The following is a 20,760-nucleotide window of genomic DNA, read 5'->3' as shown; positions in this document are numbered from 1 at the left end:
TCCCAGCCCTTCCCTGCCCAGGCCAGCTTTCCCAAGTGGACCAGTTTTAAAGACTCCCCCTCCAAACGGTGCCCCTTGTGTGTGGCTTGTTTTCCTTTCCTACAGCTGGTTCTGTTGTCTTCTGATGCATTGTCCTGGGGCCCCTCCCCTTTCTGCCATCCTCCTTTGGGGAGTATCATCAAGACCTAACTCCCTCTTTCAGAAATCTCAGCTGAAGATAAGGACAAATAAAGCACTTACACCCTTGTTTCCTCTTTTAACCTTCGCCATGCATCGACCTAACACAAAGCCATTTAACCTGACAATTCCATTAAGTTGAATGGAATCTTAGAGGTCAGATTGTGTGTGTTGTATGGACATATGTATGCATGTATGTGTGCATGTGTGTATGCATGAGCATGTCTGTGTGGGTGTGGGTGTATGCATGTGCGTGTGTGTGACTGTGTGTATGAGTACATGGGTGTATGTGTGTATGCGTGAGCATGTGTGTGTGTGTGGCTACGTGTGTGTATGTATGTGTATGTATGTGCATGTGTGTGTGTATGAGCACATGGGTGTATGTGTGTGCATCTGTGTATGTGTGAGCATGTGTGTGTGTGTGTGTATGAGTACATGGATGTATGTATATGTGTGTTTGAGTGTATGCATGTGCCTGTGTGTATTTGGGTGTATGTGTGTGTGTGGGTGTGTGTGTCAGAAAGGTAAGTGGTTTGCTCAGTGTTACCAATAAGTGGCAGAATCAAGATTCACACCTTGTTTTTATTTTTTCTTTTTTTTTTTGAGACAGAGTCTCGCTCTGTTGCCCAGGCTGGAGTGCAGTGGTGCGATCTCGGCTCACTGCAAGCTCCGCCTCCTCAATTCATGCCATTCTCCTGCCTCGGCCTCCCTAGTAGCTGGGACTACAGGCGCCCGCCACCATGCCTGGCTAATTTTTTTTTGTATTTTTAGTAGAGGCGGGGTTTCACCGTGTTAACCAGGCTGGTCTCAATCTCCTGACCTAGTGATCCGCCCGCCTCAGCCTCCCAAAGTGCTGGGATTACAGGTGTGGGCCACCACGCCCGGCCTCTTTTTTCTTTTCTTTTCTTTTTTTTTTTTTGAGATGGAGTCTCGCTCTGTCACCAGGCTGGAGTGCAGTGGTGTGATCTCGGCTCACTGCAACCTCTGCCTCCTGGGTTCAAGCGACACACTCTGTTTTTCTAAGTTGAACATTTTATCTTTTTTTTTCATCACACCACAATAATAGCCACCATGGGGGAGGTATTTGCCAGGAATGTGTCCCCTTTTGCTTAATTTTCTATGCAATTGACCAACAAGGACCAGAGCTCCTTATCCTCTCTACTCATCTCGACTTGGTAGCTCAGGACCCATGGAGCTGTGTCAAACCATCTTTGGTTCCATTTCTGGGCCAGCAGTGCAGAGGGATTCAACCAGAATTCAGAGCCATAAAGTGCCCTGTGGTCAAACTGTCCCAGTTACCTGGGTGGGACTCTAGGCAAGGCTCCAGTGGGACTCTAATGGGCTCTAGGCAAGGCCTTTGAGCCTGATGCATCCATCGAAGCAGGCCACATGTCACCTTCCTTCCCTCCCCCTCCTTCCCCACCCCCACCCCACTCACTGCAGGCACCTGGCTCATCTGTCGTGGGCAAGGTTGACACACCTGAGGGCATTCACCTGGGCATATCCCCCGTCCCCCAGACACACACACAGGCACATATGCGCAGCCATGGACATGGCAAGATCCTGTGACACGTACTCAAAGGCCTGTGATGAAGAGATGCCAATCTTCTGGTCTGGTGAGAGCCAGTGGGGATAATGGTCTTCTCCTGGCACTCCTCTTTCCCCAGGATTACTGCGGCAGTAACCCTGGGACCTTTCGGATCCTAGTGGGGAATAAGGGATGCAGCCACCCCTCAGTGAAATGCAAGAAACGGGTCACCATCCTGGTGGAGGGAGGAGAGATTGAGCTGTTTGATGGGGAGGTAAGTGCAGCCTCATCTCCACCCTCATGTCCCGCTTTGTGCTTCTGCCACTTAATAGGAACATTTTCCAAGCATTCATTTAGAGCTCGTGTGAATGGAATAACGCACAGCCATTAAAGAGGATGAGGCAGAGCTATTGCAACTGACCGCGACGTATTATTTTATGAGAAGAACAAGTGGCAGAACAATAGGGATGACACAATCCCATTTTAGCGACAGTGCAGAGTGTGTGTGAAGGATGTGCACATGTGTCTGCACAAACGTGGGAAGAACCAGTGCTCACCTCTAGAGTAGGGTGGGGACTGGAGGGTAGCCGGGTTTCTTTGTGTGTGTGTGTGTATGAAGTGATGATGTTATGGGATATGTTTCATATGTTTTTCTGTTCTTTTCAGATAAATACTTTATTTTTTTGAGATGGAGTCTCGTTCTTTTGCCCAGGCTGGAGTGTAGTGGTGTGATCTCTCTGCTCACTGCAACCTCCACCTCTAGGGTTCAAGCGATTCTCCTGCATCGGCCTCCTTAGTAGCTGGGACTACAGGTGTACACCACCGTGTCCGGCTAATTTCTTGTATTTTTAGTAGAGATAGGATTTCGCCATGTTGGCCAGGCTGGTCTCGAACTCCAGATCCCAGGTGATCTACCTGCCTTGGCTTCCCAAAGTGCTGAGATTACAGGCGTGAGCCACCACTCCTGGCCAGATAAACATTTTTAAAGGAGCTCAAAAGAGGAGTAAACTGATTCAGTCCCCTGTGTACTAAGAACTTAAAAAGTAGTTCTCATAAGTGTACACAAGACTCCCTTAGGAGATCTTGTTTAAAATGTGGCTCCTGGAACTCCATGCTGAGATTCTGACTCAGTAGGTCTGGGTGGGGCCCAGGAACCCGTGTTTAAAGTTGCAGGTCATCCCCAGGCCACAGTTTTGGATCTGCTGCTCTGACTATGTGGAGTGCTGTGGAGACCCAGGCTCTGGGCACAAACTTGTCCTGGTATCTTCATTTTCTCCCATGGCCTCAGCCTGCAGCTCTGCCTTCTTCCAAATACCCACCATTGACAGCAGGGGTTGGGAGGTGAATTCTTCACCATTATGGAAGAAAACTGCTTAGCAAGCATAACGTATTAACTGTGAGTCAGCAGTGTCAACTCCATTTCAAAGAACAGCTCTATTTAGGGCAGAGTGGCAGTGATGATGCTGAACAGGAGGTGTGCAGACATGTGAGGGATAGATTTGCACATGTGATTAGCTCTGCACTGCTTGTGATATGTTACTAATGAGAGGACCTCTGCAAAGGGATGATGGCAGTTCTCAGCCTCAGCCTCAGTCTGATGAATTGGAGAGTCCGCCACACATGCTGAAATGGGCCTCCAGGGTACAGCACTGGCAGGGATTGGGCTAAGTCAGAGGCTCAGGTCAGAGCCCTTCTTGAACCTGCAGTGTGTGATTCCCAGCACTAGCACTGAGCACCTCAGTTTCCTTTTTCTTCAGCTCTGTCTCCTGATGACAGTGGCTCTGGGGAGGGGGAGGTGGTGGGATACAAGAAAGGTGAGAGTCTACTGCTTATTTTTATAGAGGAATAGATTTTTAAACAATCAACTAGAGATGCTTAAAATCATTGCCATGTTGAAAACCTATCTAGGAGACCACTATATTTAATGACTAATTGTCAATAAAATACCTGCTCATTGGTTTCATAGTACTTTAATTTCATAATCATGATTTTGCTGCTACCTCTGTTACCGTCTCTTGGTCATGGATGCCTGGAGAGTGGTGGTGGTGAGATGGTCACAGACATGTCCTGGCGTGGGGCTGGCCCTGCAGGGGTGCAGTGGCAGGTGGGGTCCTGGAGGGGTGGCAGTGCCTGCACTCATGGGCACTGAAGACAGATGGGCAGGTGTAGAGTGGAGGGAGGATCTGGCTGTCGAGCCTGCCCTTCATCCTCCTGGATTTCTTGCTTTGTCTTCCTCCAGGTGAATGTGAAGAGGCCCATGAAGGATGAGACTCACTTTGAGGTGGTGGAGTCTGGCCGGTACATCATTCTGCTGCTGGGCAAAGCCCTCTCCGTGGTCTGGGACCGCCACCTGAGCATCTCCGTGGTTCTGAAGCAGACATACCAGGTCAATGGCTTTCTTGCTTCATCTTGTTGGGGACTTGGCCTTTGGAGTGTTTTCTGCTCCCTGATCATAGGTCTCTAAGGACTTGCTTTATGAATCCGGGTGCTCCTGTGTTGGGTGCATATATATTTAGGATAGTTAGCTCTTCTTGTTGAATTGATCCCTTTACTATTATGTAATGGCCTTCTTTTGATCTTTGTTGGTTCAAAGACTGTTTTATCAGATACTAGGATTGCAACCCCTGCTTTTTTTTTTTTTTGCCTTCCATTTGCTTGGTAGACCTTCCTCCCTCCCTTTATTTTGAGCCTATGTGTGTCTCTGCATGTGAGATGGGTCTCCTGAATACAGCACACTGATGGGTCTTGACTCTTTATCCAATTGGCCAGTCTGTGCCTTTTAATTGGGGCATTTAGCCCATTTACATTTAAGGTTAATATTGTCATGTGTGAATTTGATCCTGTCATTATGATGTTCGCTGGTTATTTTGCCCATTAATTGATAACCGTTTCTTCGTAGCATCGATGGTCTTTACAATTTGGCATGTTTTTGCAGTGGCTGGTACCGGTTGTTTCTTTCCATGTTTAGTGCTTCCTTCAGGAGCTCTTCTAAGGCAGGCCTGGTGGTGACAAAATCTCTCAGCATTTGCTTGTCTGTAAAGGATTTTATTTCTCTTTCACTTATGAAGCTTAGTTTGGCTGGATATGAAATTCTAAGTTGAAAATTCTTTTCTTTAAGAATGTTGAATATTGGTCCCCACCTCTCTTCTGGCTTGTAGGGTTTCTGCCAAGAGATCTGCTATTAGTCTGATGGGCTTCCCTTTGTGAGTAACTCGACATTTCTCTCTGGCTGCCCTTAACACTTTTTCCTTCATTTCAACCTGGTAAATCTGACAATTATGTGTCTTGGGGTTGCTCTTCTTGAGGAGTATCTTTGTGGTGTTCTCTGTATTTCTTGAATCTGAATGACAATATCAACTTTTCTTTAGGTTTCTTAACCTACAGCAGCAAACCAATCATGCACAATATTAGTATAACACTGCAGACTATTCTAGGGTGTTGCCTTATCATTGAGTCATGGGCCAGCATAATTTGAGAGCTATTTGTAAAATTGCTAATAACCAACTTTTGAGAACGGTTCCATTATTTAGGGTCCAACAGTTTGTTGGAACTTGCATGATTTCTTTAAGTGGCATGTATGTGACAAGTGGCTCTGGCTACTCTAGCCACTGGTTTAGTCAGGCAGGAATGGCCTCCACAGCATCCCTGATAACACCATCCATTTTCAGCTTGTATAAGCCAGTGAGGCAGCACTGCCCTCACTTCTCTGTGGCAGCCCATCTCAGTCCCAGAAAGCATTAACAATTCATTCATTCATTTATTCAACAAATACTGAGTTCCTGTATGTGTCAAACATGGTCCTAGGTGCTGTGGATACAGCAGGGGAAAAAAGTTTTTTTGTTTAGGGGTGTGTGTGTGTGTGTGTGTGTGTGTGTATGTGTCTTCCATGTATTTGTTTTTTTATTGCTGCTATAACAAATCACCAAAAACTTGATAGCTTAAAACAACACATTTATTATCATATGGTTCTAGAGGTCGGAAAGCTAAAATTGGTGGGCAGGGCTGCATTCATCTTAGAGGCTCTGAGAGAGGTCCCTTTTCTTGCCTTTTTCACATTCTGGAGGCTGCCTGCATTCTTGGCTTGTGGCCCCATCCTCCATATTCAACGCTGGCAATGTAGCATCTTCTACTTTTTTTCTCCTTTTCTGCTTCTGTCTGTCACAGCACCTTTTGAACTCTGACCCTCCTGCCTCCCTCTGATCAGACCCTGTGATGACATTCAGCCCACACAGATAATCCAGGTTAAACTCTTCATCTCATGGGAGCCACTGTTTTGCCTTCCATAATCCTGGTGCAGATTATATCCTAGCGGGAATGTTACTATAGATAGTTTGGGCTGATGAGCCCTGTGAAGAGGGGATGTAAGAGCAGAATCTTTGGGGAAGGGAGGGAATGAGTCATGCCAGTATCTAGGGGAGAGAGTTTAGGCAGACGGAACAAGCACGTGCCGAGGCCCTAAGGTGGTAGGCGTCTGCAGCCGTTGTACAAGGAGGTCAGTGTGGCTGCAGAGGAGGGACTTGGGGGTAATGGTAGTTCACGAGGGCAGGGAGGGGCAGTAGCCATACCATGGGGGCTACTAGGCCATGGGAAGATCGTTGGCCTTTTGCCCAACAGTGAGAACATTCTTCCTCTATGTTTCCTGGTGACTTACACCCCTTGTACCAAGCCGAATGCAGCTTATTGAAGCAAGATAGAATACATTTTTTCTCTTTGTCTCAACATCAGGGCTCTAAGTATGTTGTAAAAGTATAGCACCTTTTCTTCTCCAGGCCAAATATTTCCAGTTTTTTCTGTAGTTTTTTTGTTTTATTATTATTTTTAGTTGACATTTAACTGTATGTATTTACTGGTGACAGTGTGATATTTCAGTACATGTATATAGTGTGTAGTGATCAAATCAGGGTAGCTACTATATCTGTTCCCTCAAACATTTACCATTTCTTTGTTTTGGGAACATTCAAAGTCTGCTCTTCCAGCTACTTGAAAATATACAATAAACTGTTGATAATTATAGTCACCCTGTGGTGCTACCGAACACTAGAACTTATCCCTCCTCTTTGTGTAGTTTTCACTTGTTTCTCACTCATTCGTAACTACTTTTTCAGAACTTGTTGCATGTTGCACTCCATGATGGGTGAACATGGAGACAGGTGAGATATATCTTCCTGATTACATTTATGAGAGAGCAGAATTCTGCCCAGCCTGCTCTGAACAGGCTGCACTTCTCCAGGCAAGGGGACTCACCTGCCCAGAGGCAGGCAGTTCTATAACTTTCCCTCCTTGGACTCCTACACCTCCATTGGTGGAGCAGTGTACCTGGCTCCTCTCTCTGCTTCTATGCTTGTTGGGGACAGTGATAGTTCCCACCAGTGATCTCAGGGCCAAGGCTGCCTGATTCCCACCTCTGCCCTTGGCTGATTATGTGACATGGGCATGTTGCCTCTCTGTTTCCATAGCTTTAAATAAAATGGGGCCAGCAAGGAAGCTCAGGAATAGGTCTTGGCAATGGCAAGGCTTTGCTGCTCACCTCGGGCCTCCTCTGAGTCTCTGTCCTGCTCCTCCTCCTCTTCCTCGAATGCCCTCTGCCTCCATTGCCGCCAGGAATGTTCCCCTTTCCCCTGAGCCGGAGAGCATGCTCCTGGGCTTGACGGTGCTCATCCCTCAACTTGTCTCTCAAGGAGAAAGTGTGTGGCCTGTGTGGGAATTTTGATGGCATCCAGAACAATGACCTCACCAGCAGCAACCTCCAAGTGGAGGAAGACCCTGTGGACTTTGGGAACTCCTGGAAAGTGAGCTCGCAGTGTGCTGACACCAGAAAAGTATGTCTGGGTCTCTGTGTGGACAGAGCCCTAGAGCTTGCTTCCTGGAATGTCCCCATTGTCATGGGGGCTGGAAGGGGGGTTGTGGGTGGTATGACCTTCAGGTGGCTACAGGGTGGGAAGGAGGGTCTCTTGGATCCTTCTGGGCTGAATAACCCCAGTTTGACCAGCTGATGGCTGGCCTATCTCTTGCCTGGTTCCCAGGTGCCTCTGGACTCATCCCCTGCCACCTGCCATAACAACATCATGAAGCAGACGATGGTGGATTCCTCCTGTAGAATCCTTACCAGTGACGTCTTCCAGGACTGCAACAAGCTGGTGAGGACTTTGAGGGTAGTGGGAAGCAGATGGTCCCAAGGCTTGGCCTGGTGGTATGGACACAGAGTGTGACCTTCTAACGTGGACACTACCCTCGTGTCTTGACATGATCTGCACCAAGACACCACTTCGGCTTTTTTTCTTGGCTTTCAATCTGGGAAACAAAAAGTAAAATCAACAGTTTCTAGGGGAAGCAATGCCTGGCAAAACATTTCCTTCTGCATGAGAAGTAACTCCCCTTGGCATGTGCCAACGCTTCTCTTTCAGCCCCAGTCTTAGGATTTGTTCTCTTATTGAAGTATCTTGTTTTCAACACCAGAGCCAGAGATTTCCTTTTCCTGTCACTGCTGCATTTGTCCAGACCAAAAGACCTTCCTCTCCCACCCCCCAAAACCCCTTGGTGCCCATTTCTTGTCTCACAGAAATTCTTTTCTGGCCTTAATTTTGGTGATTTTGAGTCCTCGTATTATGACTTATTTTTGTGTCTTCATCTCTAATGACAAGGAGGAATTCCCCAAGGTTAAGTGCAGTTGTCTCTCTCTTTTTTTTTTTTTTTTTGAGACAGAGTCTCGCTCTGTCACCCAGGCTGGAGTGCAATGGCATGATCTTGGCTTAGTGCAGCCTCTGCCTCCTGGGTTCAAGCGATTCTCCTGCCTCAACCTCCCGAGTAGCTGGGATTACAGGCACCTGCCACCACGCCCAGCTAATTTTTGTATTTTTAGTAGAGACAAGGTTTCACCATGTTGGTCAGGCTGGCCTTGAACTCCTGACTCAGGTGATCTACCCACCTCGGCCTCCCAAAGTGCTGGGATTACAGGTGTGAGCCACCATGCCCGACCATAGTGCAGTTGTCTCTTATCTGCTGCATGTATGTGTGTACACACATGTGGACGTGGGCTTGTACATGGACATATGTGAATACAGAAGTCTGTGTACACACACAGCCATGCACACATACATGCTGCTGTGTAACACCACCAATGTGGGAGAGACTGGTTGAAAACATGGATCTCAATTCTCTTTCTATCTATGCAGTGATTTTCAGTCTCTGAGGACTCCGAAGGATACTTACATTCCCTGGTTTGGTGGAAATCCTGGGCATCTGAGTTGGAAGAGTGAGGACAGGGGAGGAGTTGGGGACATTGAGACTGTTGGAACGTCTTGGAAACAATGACCCACTCAGTGTCTGAATTCATTTTCTGTCATAACTGCCCTGAAAAAGTCCAGTGTGTTTAGAGGCGTGTTTTGGGGATGAGGAAGGGTTGGAACTGGTTGAACTGGATTTGGAATCAGAGTCTAGGCCCTATTGTCCTGCATACCTGCCCCATAGCACTGCAGTGAGGCAGCTGCAGGGCCTGATGTATTTCCCCATTCTCTTTGCTGAATTGAGGCAAAGAAAGACAGTGACCAGCACATATGTGTGTTTGTGTTTTTGTAAAAGCACCCACATGCTCATGAGGCTAAGAGTGGGTTGTGAGGACAGATGGGTGGCTGAGCACGGAGGTAGGCAGAGGGACAGAGGGAATGTTCTTCTGGAAAATCCTCAGGCTCATTGTGTTCTGCAGAAGGCCAGCAGCACTGCATTATTCAACTCTTCTTGCTGGAATGCAGATTAGAAACTATGAACCTTGCCTTCCCACTCATTCCCTCTTTGAGACCATTGAGCTACATTTCTCCTTCTACCTGGACCCCCTTATCCTTAAATTGACCAGCAGAACATTTGCACCCAGACTAAGAGCCAGAGTTCCTGACACCTGGCCATAGGCCTGGGCCACCTGAGGCTGCCTTTGCAGGTGGACCCCGAGCCATACCTGGATGTCTGCATTTACGACACCTGCTCCTGTGAGTCCATTGGGGACTGCGCCTGCTTCTGCGACACCATTGCTGCCTATGCCCACGTGTGTGCCCAGCATGGCAAGGTGGTGACCTGGAGGACGGCCACATTGTGCCGTGAGTCCTGATGCCCTCATGTTCTCAGATGCCCTCCCTTCTTCCCATGTGTCTATGCTTGAAGACCTTGTGAGTGCAGGGGGATGTGTTCATGGGCGAGAGAAGACAGAGTGTTAGTATGGGACTGGACGGCCAAGGGCTAAGGAGGGTTAAGACATTGGCTGCGTAAGAAGTTTATATTACGGGTGAGGTGGGACATGGATTCAAGGCATGAACATGTGGAGACTTTTCTTCTGGAGAGATTCTGGCAGGGGAGAAGAGGGAATACTGATGAAAAGAAGGAAGTCGATTTATGTCTTTAATTAGGCGTGATTATATGTGCCAATATGAGTGATCAACTCATACATTCATGTCTATAGAATCTTCCTTCTTTGGACAGAAGCAACTTAATGTTTTTATGTAGAAAACTGGGCCGGGCACAGTGACTCATACCTGTAATCCCTGTGTTTTGGGAGGCTGAGGCCAGAGGATTCCTTGAGCCCAGGAGTTCAAGACCAGCCTGGGCAACATAGCAAGACCCCATCTGTACAAAAATTAAAAAAAGAAATGAATTCAGAACCAATAGATTCTGGTTTAGGTGCTTCAACAATCCAGAAGTCTCTAATATTGGTGACGCCCATAGTCCCCTAGTTCCCCAACATTATCTCCAGATGGCGCAGGCCATCACCACACGGGTCTGCAGTCCTGGAGGCTTTGCCTGTTGTGGCCACAGCCTTGTCTCCTGTCTACACAGCCCAGAGCTGCGAGGAGAGGAATCTCCGGGAGAACGGGTATGAGTGTGAGTGGCGCTATAACAGCTGTGCACCTGCCTGTCAAGTCACGTGCCAGCACCCTGAGCCGCTGGCCTGCCCTGTGCAGTGTGTGGAGGGCTGCCATGCCCACTGCCCTCCAGGTGAGGCCTCTATCCCTGGGGGTCGGGCTGATGGGATGGGATAGGGATGGATGGAAAGGTGCTTCTAGGTCTTGCTTCATCTCAGCCTCCACCTGCCACGTCCTATCTCTGACCTGCAAGGCTGCCGCAGGTTCCGTGGGTTCTTTCATCAGAGTCAGGCCAGTCGTGATTTTTCTCAAGTCGAGCTCCTCCAAAATGCTTTTCTGTGCCTATTTATGGGATTCTCACCTAAAGCAGCCCCTGCCGATAGAACTTTCTGCAGTGGGGGAATGTTGTATTGAATGTAACTGTGACAAGTGTGTCTGAGGAACTGAAGTTTTGAATTTTATTGAATTTTACTTAATTTAACTTCAATAGCCACACGCAGTTTGTGACGATCCTATGATACAGCACAGCTCTAGAGTTACTGAAGGTGTTATTCAGAAGAGCAGAAAGAGCCCCGGAGATAAGATTTCATTTGTCCTGAGGCTTGGGGAGGTGAGGTAGGGTGAAGGAATCCCCGCTCCCAGTTTTGCAGAGGGATCAATCAAGGCACAAGCAGGAGAGATGCTCCTTGAGTGACGGGGTGACCCCTGGGAGTGCAGGCAGGAGGAGTTGGCTTCTAGGGCAGGAGGAGGAGTTGGCTCCTCCCTTTTAGTTAAAAATGAGGCTTCCTCGTGGGAAAGGGGAGCGTTTTGGTTCCTAATGAGAGCTTTCTTTTGCAGGGAAAATCCTGGATGAGCTTTTGCAGACCTGCGTTGACCCCAAAGACTGTCCAGTGTGTGAGGTGGCTGGCCGGCGTTTTGCCTCAGGAAAGAAAGTCACCTTGAATCCCAGTGACCCTGAGCACTGCCAGATTTGGTAAAACAGATTCCTGGGTTGTTTGAAGTGATGAATCTTATTGCTTCTCCAGGGGCCAGCTTAGAGACTAGGTTTTGGGTAAAAAGTCCTAGCCACATGAGTTGAGAGACTGAGTTTATTTTATTTGTTTATTTATTTAATTCATTATTTAATGTAGTTTATTGTTTTGTTTGTTCCTAGGGTTTGCTTCTTTTTCTTTAGGGATGGACTAGACTGCTTCCTCCACATATATTCCTCCACAGTGTTTTTGCTCTTAATAGGTTTTTAAGTCCTAACAGGTTTTTGCTTTTCTCACTGAAGGTGGGGATATGGTCACTTATTGTCCTTGTAGGTCATGACTAGTCTGAGCACAGGTGTCCATATACTGGAGGTGGGGACTCAGGAGAGGAAAGTGAGATGGAACCCAGGGCCCTCAGGTAACATGAACGTCGTGGGGGCCATAGTCAAGGTGGCAGGGTGTGGCTGTCATAATGGGGAGGGAAGGTGCTCGTTGCTCTCACCCTGGCTTCTCACTGGACTTGCCTCTGGGAAACTGGCCTTTGGGGAGGTGAGAAGGAGTCCTCAGGGTGAGCTCTGAGCCCTCTGAAGTCCTGCTCATAAGTTGGGAACATTTATTAAAATCCAGATCTATTCAACACCACTCCCTGACACTAATCAAGTCTTCTGGGAGCTTAAACTTGAGAACGTAAATTCGCTGGGGAGGGGCTATGGTCACAGCTGCCAGAGTCAGATCCTGCCGCCGCCATCTGTACAAACAAGAATGAACACTGTCTGGGGTGAGTTTTCTAGCAAACACAGGAAACTAGAAAGTATGTCAGTCATGCACTGTTAACCAAGGATTGAAGCAATAAATCTCGTGGATCACTGGAAGGAGGAATTAACTTCCTAGTAAGACTCTACCTGCGCACACTCTTTATGCTGAAACAGGGACTGTAGGGAGCAAAGGATTGGGTGATTCTGATGCTGGCTTGGGGTTCTGTGTCAAAAGGGCATGAGAGCTTTGAGCCCTCTCCCCACCTCCTTTGCTGGCACACGGGCAGGGGCAGCTGCCACGGTGCACGCTGAAGCTGCAAGCAGTGTGTGGACAGAAGTCCCACAGCAGGCTGGTGGCATCACCTGGTATCAAGCCACAGGGGGACACTTCCCAGGCTCAGGGCGCTGCCGCCTTGTCAGCTTTACTGGGAGTGCTGAAGGCCAGGTGCCTCCAAGGCTGAGAGTCCAAAGAGGAGATGGTCCTGGCCCATATTGGTCTCCACCACATGGCCACTTGATTTCACCTGTGGGCTGGCAGGCCGTGCCACTTTCCGGGACACTGGCAAAAAGGTGATGTTACCAGCAGAGCCTGAAAATTTGGCATGGTAGTGTAGGAATTTGTGTGTGGGGGGCCACTGCTCTACTACAGACTTGTGGTGTGTGCTTGGGGCTGGGCACAGAGCCTGGCCAGTACCTGGCACATGAGAGGTGCTCACCCTATGTCTGCTGGAGGAATGAGTGAATGTCTTTTCCTAGGCCTGACACCATGGCGACCCCTGTCTGCTACTCCCAAATAATTTGTTCTGCTAGATAAAGCTGGGGTTTTGAATCTTTATTCATCTTTCCACAATGTTTTTGCTCCAATTTTTTCTCTCTTCGTTAGGGCCCAACATATCAAACATGTTTTAAAACTCATGCAATTTACGTTCTGTTAGAATATGTACTGTAAAGCATTTATCTTCAACAGAACATGTACAAGCACAGGTTAGCATCTACATTTTAGTAACATTTGTTCTTGGAGACACTTGTAAGAAGGCTTGGATTATAATTAAGTATTCATGTTGCTAAAGATGTAGGTTGAAAAGAAATCAGCTTTGAGTGGCTGTGTGGATGGCCTAGAACAACGAGTATATTTTTTCATGTCCTAGGATGGGCTAAAGCTTTGGTTTCTAGAATCAAAGGAAGTCGGCTATGTGTGTGTTTTGAAGGCGGGGGGCATGCTATTTGGGGACAGATGTTAAACAATAACATCTCACTTGGATGTGGAATGGTCCATGGGATCTCAAGTTCAGGTGGAACAGAGGAGATTCTGTGGAAATATGGAAGTGGTTGTACACTGTAGGGCTCAGAAGTGTCCACAGGTTCTTCCTGAACCATTTTAATTTCTTCGCTCTTTTCTGCAGCCACTGTGATGGTGTCAACCTCACCTGTGAAGCCTGCCAGGAGCCGGGAGGCCTGGTGGTGCCTCCCACAGATGCCCCGGTGAGCCCCACCACTCCGTATGTGGAGGACATCTCGGAACCGCCGTTGCATGATTTCTACTGCAGCAGGCTACTGGACCTGGTCTTCCTGCTGGATGGCTCCTCCAGGCTGTCCGAGGCTGAGTTTGAAGTGCTGAAGGCCTTTGTGGTGGACATGATGGAGCGGCTGCGCATCTCCCAGAAGTGGGTCCGCGTGGCCGTGGTGGAGTACCACGACGGCTCCCACGCCTACATCGGGCTCAAGGACCGGAAGCGACCGTCAGAGCTGCGGCGCATTGCCAGCCAGGTGAAGTATGCGGGCAGCCAGGTGGCCTCCACCAGCGAGGTCTTGAAATACACACTGTTCCAAATTTTCAGCAAGATCGACCGCCCTGAAGCCTCCCGCATCGCCCTGCTCCTGATGGCCAGCCAGGAGCCCCAACGGATGTCCCGGAACTTTGTCCGCTACGTCCAGGGCCTGAAGAAGAAGAAGGTCATCGTGATCCCGGTGGGCATTGGGCCCCATGCCAACCTCAAGCAGATCCGCCTCATCGAGAAGCAGGCCCCTGAGAACAAGGCCTTCGTGCTGAGCGGTGTGGATGAGCTGGAGCAGCAAAGGGACGAGATTGTTAGCTACCTCTGTGACCTTGCCCCTGAAGCCCCTCCTCCTACTCTGCCCCCCCACGTGGCACAAGTCACTGTGGGCCTGGGGCTCTTGGGGCTTTCGACCCTGGGGCCCAAGAGGAACTCCATGGTTCTGGATGTGGCGTTCGTCCTGGAAGGATCGGACAAAATTGGTGAAGCCGACTTCAACAGGAGCAAGGAGTTCATGGAGGAGGTGATTCAGCGGATGGATGTGGGCCAGGACAGCATCCACGTCACGGTGCTGCAGTACTCCTACATGGTGACCGTGGAGTACCCCTTCAGCGAGGCACAGTCCAAAGGGGACATCCTGCAGCGGGTGCGAGAGATCCGCTACCAGGGCGGCAACAGGACCAACACTGGGCTGGCCCTGCGGTACCTCTCCGACCACAGCTTCTTGGTCAGCCAGGGTGACCGGGAGCAGGCGCCCAACCTGGTCTACATGGTCACTGGAAATCCTGCCTCTGATGAGATCAAGAGGCTGCCTGGAGACATCCAGGTGGTGCCCATTGGAGTGGGCCCTAATGCCAACGTGCAGGAGCTGGAGAGGATTGGCTGGCCCAATGCCCCCATCCTCATCCAGGACTTTGAGACGCTCCCCCGAGAGGCTCCTGACCTGGTGCTGCAGAGGTGCTGCTCCGGAGAGGGGCTGCAGATCCCCACCCTCTCCCCTGCATCTGGTATGCTGGCACCTTGTGTGCAGGTGGGAGGGCTGGGCGAGGGCTGGCCTGGCCTTGGTGCTACATGCATCTGCCAAGATACGACTCGGGTTCTAATCCTGGCTTCCCTGGTCTGTGTGGCCTTGGTTGAAACTGGCCTTCAAAGGGCCTGTGTTTCCTCACTTCCCTGGCAGGGAGACAAACTGTGATCCTTTTTCAGGGGAAGATCTTTTCTTATTGTGTGTGCTTCTGTACATTCAAAGGTAATGGAAGCCTATTGTTAACATTTAAACAGTGCCAATAAGGAGTAAAAAAAAAAAAAAAATGCAAGTCTTACTTTATCACACAGCCTCTTCCCCACCGAATTCCACCCTCCACCTTCAAGGTAACCTCTGTTAAAGGTGGTGATGATAAGCTTCGTTTTGACCACACTGGGTGGGTGAAATTATTCCGAGTAGCTGACATTCTTCAGGGCAAGACCAGGATGTCAGGTGCCAGGTAGCAGGTGCAGTCTTCAGACACTGGAGTCAGACTGCCTTAGTTTGAATCTTATCTCTGCCACTTGCTAGCTGGGTAATTTTGGGCAAATACTTAACCTCTTTGTATATCGTCTATACAAAGGATGAGGCAAATACTTAACCTTTTTGTATATCATCTATACAAAGGATACACATCTTTGTGTGTCCTCATCTATAAAATGGGGATAATAATAGCACCTACTTGCTTAAAATAGTATCTGGCACATGACAAGTGCTCAAAAAAAAATGCTTGCTCCCACTGCTGTTATTACTACCTTTTACTGACACTGGCGTCTAATCCATTCCTAGTTCCTGAACATCTTTATTCGGTGTGTTTGGGACCATCCCAGAATAATAAGCCTTCTTTTAGTATCTTTTGAGTCACACACTTGTCAGTACTTTTGTTTCTTTGTTTTTGTTTTTATTCACGGCCATAGATTTATTTAAATTCTTGTAATATTTCTGCTGAGGAAAACAACAATTACATCATTTCATCAAATCTCAGATGTGCTCAGACACTAACAGGAGCACTAGGCATTTATAGCTGGAAGAATCACAGTACGTTCACCTGCCCTGCAAGATCTGAGGACACAGCAGCTCATTGTCCAGGGACGGGCTGCCGCTCCATGTCCTTTTGCAGTCTCCTTGTATTGCCAGGCCAGTATTTTACTCATTTCTAGAAGAGTGGCGGCCCCTTCTTACCGAGGAAGCCTATGCCTGCTGCTTTTATTTGTAGACATTTAAACTTCCTTTGGGTAGAATTGGAGTCTTCTCAGTGTCTCTAAATCTGAGGTAGTCCGGACCCAGGAACTCCATCTCCCCATCCCCTCCTCCCTGGCCCACATTGCCCTTGTACTCACGAAGGCACACCCCGCCCCCCTTGGTGGTGCCACGTGGTCAGCACGCCCTGCAGATCCTATTGGATGTCAGGTTGTAGGCCTGGCGGCCAGTGTCCCTGCTGGCACCTGTGTGCTCACCTTCCTGGTTGTCTTTGCAGACTGCAGCCAGCCCCTGGACGTGATCCTTCTCCTGGATGGCTCCTCCAGTTTCCCAGCTTCTTATTTTGATGAAATGAAGAGTTTCGCCAAGGCTTTCATTTCAAAAGCCAATATAGGTGGGTGAGCGAGGCACCTGAAGCAGCAGGTGACGAAGAGGCTCTTTTTGTGGCTCTACTTGATTCAAAATAATCCGCATTTTCTCGTTCCGTTTAGGGCCTCGTCTCACTCAGGTGTCAGTGCTGCAGTATGGAAGCATCACCACCATTGACGTGCCATGGAACGTGGTCCCGGAGAAAGCCCATTTGCTGAGCCTTGTGGACGTCATGCAGCGGGAGGGAGGCCCCAGCCAAATTGGTAACGTTGGTGCCACAGGCTGGATGCAGAAGCTGCATTCTGGTTCTTATTTTTGGCATAAGTGACTGTGTGACCTCGGCCAGTCACTTTGCTCCTTGGCCTTAGTTTCTTCTCCTGGGAAGTGAGGGGCTAGATGCTCTTCCACGTCTCTCCAGATCTCAACTGGGTGTTCCTTGGAGTCTCTGAATGATTCAGCTTTTAAGTGACTTAAGGATCCACCATTACCATTAAGACAGGGTGTCCAGCCGCAGTCAGTACTGACTTGGCGTGATCTGTTCTCCATCCTCAGGGGATGCCTTGGGCTTTGCTGTGCGATACTTGACTTCAGAAATGCATGGTGCCAGGCCGGGAGCCTCGAAGGCGGTGGTCATCCTGGTCACGGACGTCTCTGTGGATTCAGTGGGTGCAGCAGCTGATGCCGCCAGGTCCAACAGTAAGAATCTGGTGTACAGTCCTCAATTCAGGAGAGCGAGACTTCAGAAATGATAGAGGATTAAAAGTGGGCTGGGGTTACTTTTGGATGTTGTGGCTGATATTAAATATGCTCAATACCAACCTCTGTCCTGGTTTCAAACAGCAGGAAATTATCCAACCACGATGTGATTAGGAAACCAAACAATAAAAAGTGTGTGTTGATCCTATATCTTTATAACTAATTATAACCTTTAATTTCTGCACATTTTCCCTTTGTGTCCAGGAGTGATCATACCTCTATGCCCTTTCTTTCTAAAGTAGGATTCGTGGTCCCTTACTAAAATGTCATGTCTGAGGCCAGAGTGATTCGTTGTAGGGCCTTGAGAACCAATGCGGACTTTCATGTATTTAGAGTCCTTTCCTGGTACCAGGTAATGGGCTTGGCAGGGTTGATGGATGAGAGACAAAGGATCATGCTGTAGGAAAGGGAAGGATCCAGATGTCCAGCCTTGTGCTCCATAAGAACATGTGCTTATCATGTTCTTAATATCAACAGGATGTGAGCTGGGACAGGTGGTAGAGTCTAGGGACCACCTCCCAGCTGAAGGAGGTCTGGGTGAGTGGAGTGACATTGAGTCCCCTCGTGGCCACCTGGAGAACTGTTCATCTTTCAGAACTCTGCCTAGGAGTGCTGTCAGAACTCTGTCTTTTCTCCGCTGTCTTCCTGATGTTCTTCCTGAGGAAGTTATTTGCTCCGTTCTCTATGTCACATATGAGCTACTCAAAATGTGCAAATCGTATTGTATTGTATTGTATTTGTAACATATCTATTCCTTGCAAAAAACTGGGAGTTCTTTGAAGGCAAGGGAAGATCTTGCTTATTTTTGTATCATCTGTGTATGATGCACAAAATAGGTGACCATTTAACGTTTGTTGAGTGAATGAATGTGACATGTTTATGAAATCTATGATTTTAGGGTAAAGGACACTAAAAGGGAAAGGATATATATTTGGATAATATAACGAACTTACAAGAGCTGAAAAGCTGCTAATAGAAAATCCGTTCCAACCTGAAGCACATTGCAAATTCCTAGAACTTTCTGGAGAGCTGAATTGAGGAATTTCAGGATGGAGATTTTTTCTCCTTCAGTATCAAGAATCCAAAGAAAGATTTTCACTGGGAATGAAAGCAGTTGTGGTCTTGAAGCAGATATGATCCAGAGCAAGTCATTTGACCGTCCAAAGCCTCGGTTTCTCATGTGTAAATGAGCATGCACATTCTCTGGGCTCAGCCCTGTGATATTTTCTCTTCTCTTCTTACATATACCCCCTTGGTGGTCTAGTTCAGTGTCATGGGTCTAAATACATTTATACATCTCTGACTTTGAAATTCGTATCTCCAGCCTCACCTCAACTCAGTTTGCATGCTCTAATAGGCAAAACTAAACTGATTTTCACATCCGTCTTTCTTATCTTAGAAAATGGCAATTCCAACCTTCCAGTTGTTCAGTTCAAAAAGCTCAGCATCCTTGCTTCTTCTTCCTTTTCCCTGATACCTCCATGCAAGCCACGAACAAGCTATAGCTCCATCTTCAAAATACTTTGAGAGTCACACCTCCCCACACCATGTCCACTAGGGTCACCTCAATCCGAGTCCCCATCATCTCTCACCTGGACTATTGAAATAGCTGTCTAACTGGAACCCCAGCTTCCACCTTTGTCCCCTGCAGATCATTCTCAGCACAGCAGCTGCAGTGGCCCTTTAATATCAAAATCAGCTCCTGTCCCTCTGCTCTGTAGTCTTGGCTGGCTTTGTTTCATTCACAGAACATGGTGAGCCCTTACTGTGGCCAATGGAGCATTGCCTGATCCACGCCCTTTCCCTCTCTTGCTTGTCCCTCTCTCCCCAGCCCCCGGGAGCATGCAGTCACATTTCTGCTCTAGGGCCTTTGCACTCACTCTTCTCTCTGCTTGGGATGTCCCTCCCTCAGACATCCTCTTGGCTCCTTCCATCCTTACATCAGGTTTCTGCTCAGATGCCATCTTTTCACCAAATGCTTCTCCAACTGCCATATATGCAACGATAACCCACACCTCAGCCCTGGGCATTCTCATCCCCCTTATCTCATTTTGTTTTTTTCCTAAGCATTTATCCACATCTGAAATTCTATATATTTACTTTGTGTGTTTGTTGTCTATCTCTCCATGAGGACGGGGGACAGGGAGGGACTTTATGTGCTTGGTTCACGGCTATACCCCTATTGCTTACAATAGTACCTGACACAGAGTAGCAGCTCATTAATATCTGTTGACTGAACATCTTCCTCATAGGGCTGGTGTATGTGACCAGCCTGGAAAACATGAGGCTGTATTCAGATGCTGGATATAACGTCAGGCCAGTCCATTTTGAGCCTTCTTGCCCAGAGATCCTTTCTTGTCTCTTTGCTAACTCTAGGAGTGACAGTGTTCCCTATTGGAATTGGAGATCGCTACGATGCAGCCCAGCTACGGATCTTGGCCGGCCCAGCAGGCGACTCCAACGTGGTGAAGCTCCAGCGAATCGAAGACCTCCCTACCATGGTCACCTTGGGCAATTCCTTCCTCCACAAACTGTGCTCTGGTGAGTCTTATAATACCTTTCTTACTTCCCTCAAAAAAAGTTCCAAAACAAACCCGCCAAAGAAACAAAAATACTATTCAAGAGACCCCAGGGTGCCCATGCATAAGATTTGGCCTTGAATGAAGATTATTATATAGACCAGGACCTTTAAGTTTCTGTTCATGGGAGGTGTATACCACAAGCCCCCATGGGGCCAGCAGAAAGCTTTCTGTGTATGGTCCTATTTCCACTCTAATTGTCCATGTGAACTTGGCAGAGGGAGCCTAAGCTTATTTGTGTTAGAGGGATCTTGGACAAAAGAATCAGAAGACATAAGCAAGGAACCCCAGCGTTCCGTAGATATAGTCTTCTTCCCCATGGGCCTAGACTAACTCTCAACATGGGTATAAAGGGCTTTAGAAATACAATAACACGGAGACTCATATCAGAGTACCATAGTTTAAGTTGATTTTAGGTTAGAAACTTAAAAAATATGCTTTTGGCCAGGCGCAGTGGCTCACGTCTGTAATCCCAGCACTTTGGGAGGCCGAGGCGGGCGGATCACGAGGTCAGGAGATCGAGACCATCTTGGCTAACACAGTGAAACCCTGTCTCTACTAAAAATACAAAAAATTAGCCGGGCGTGGTGGCGGGCGCCTGTAGTACCAGCTACTTGGGAGGCTGAGGCAGGAGAATGGCGTGAACCCGGGAGGCGGAGCTTGCAGTGAGCCGAGAGCATGCCACTGCACTCCAGCCTGGGCAACAGGGTGAGACTCCGTCTCAAAAAAAAAAATACACACACACACACACACACACACACGCTTTTTTTGTGGGGGGGG

General features: G+C 48.2%; 1 protein-coding gene across 1 annotated transcript in view; it reads left to right on the top strand.

Moving 5' to 3' along the window:
* The window catches only part of VWF (von Willebrand factor), a 176,004-nt gene that overhangs the window by 91,615 nt on the left and 63,629 nt on the right, over positions 1 to 20,760 (top strand). The window contains exons 21-32 of the mRNA XM_003820327.5: positions 1,845 to 1,979; positions 3,945 to 4,091; positions 7,384 to 7,524; positions 7,729 to 7,842; positions 9,636 to 9,792; positions 10,526 to 10,684; positions 11,389 to 11,524; positions 13,681 to 15,059; positions 16,554 to 16,670; positions 16,768 to 16,908; positions 17,198 to 17,341; positions 19,778 to 19,942. Of these exons, the coding sequence (XP_003820375.3) occupies positions 1,845 to 1,979; positions 3,945 to 4,091; positions 7,384 to 7,524; positions 7,729 to 7,842; positions 9,636 to 9,792; positions 10,526 to 10,684; positions 11,389 to 11,524; positions 13,681 to 15,059; positions 16,554 to 16,670; positions 16,768 to 16,908; positions 17,198 to 17,341; positions 19,778 to 19,942 (2,935 nt within the window). The remainder of the gene's footprint in view (positions 1 to 1,844; positions 1,980 to 3,944; positions 4,092 to 7,383; positions 7,525 to 7,728; positions 7,843 to 9,635; positions 9,793 to 10,525; positions 10,685 to 11,388; positions 11,525 to 13,680; positions 15,060 to 16,553; positions 16,671 to 16,767; positions 16,909 to 17,197; positions 17,342 to 19,777; positions 19,943 to 20,760) is intronic.

Source organism: Pan paniscus, chromosome 10, assembly GCF_029289425.2.
Source record: "Pan paniscus chromosome 10, NHGRI_mPanPan1-v2.0_pri, whole genome shotgun sequence".
Lineage (NCBI taxonomy): Eukaryota > Metazoa > Chordata > Mammalia > Primates > Hominidae > Pan > Pan paniscus.
This window is presented reverse-complemented; position numbering and strand designations above follow the sequence as displayed.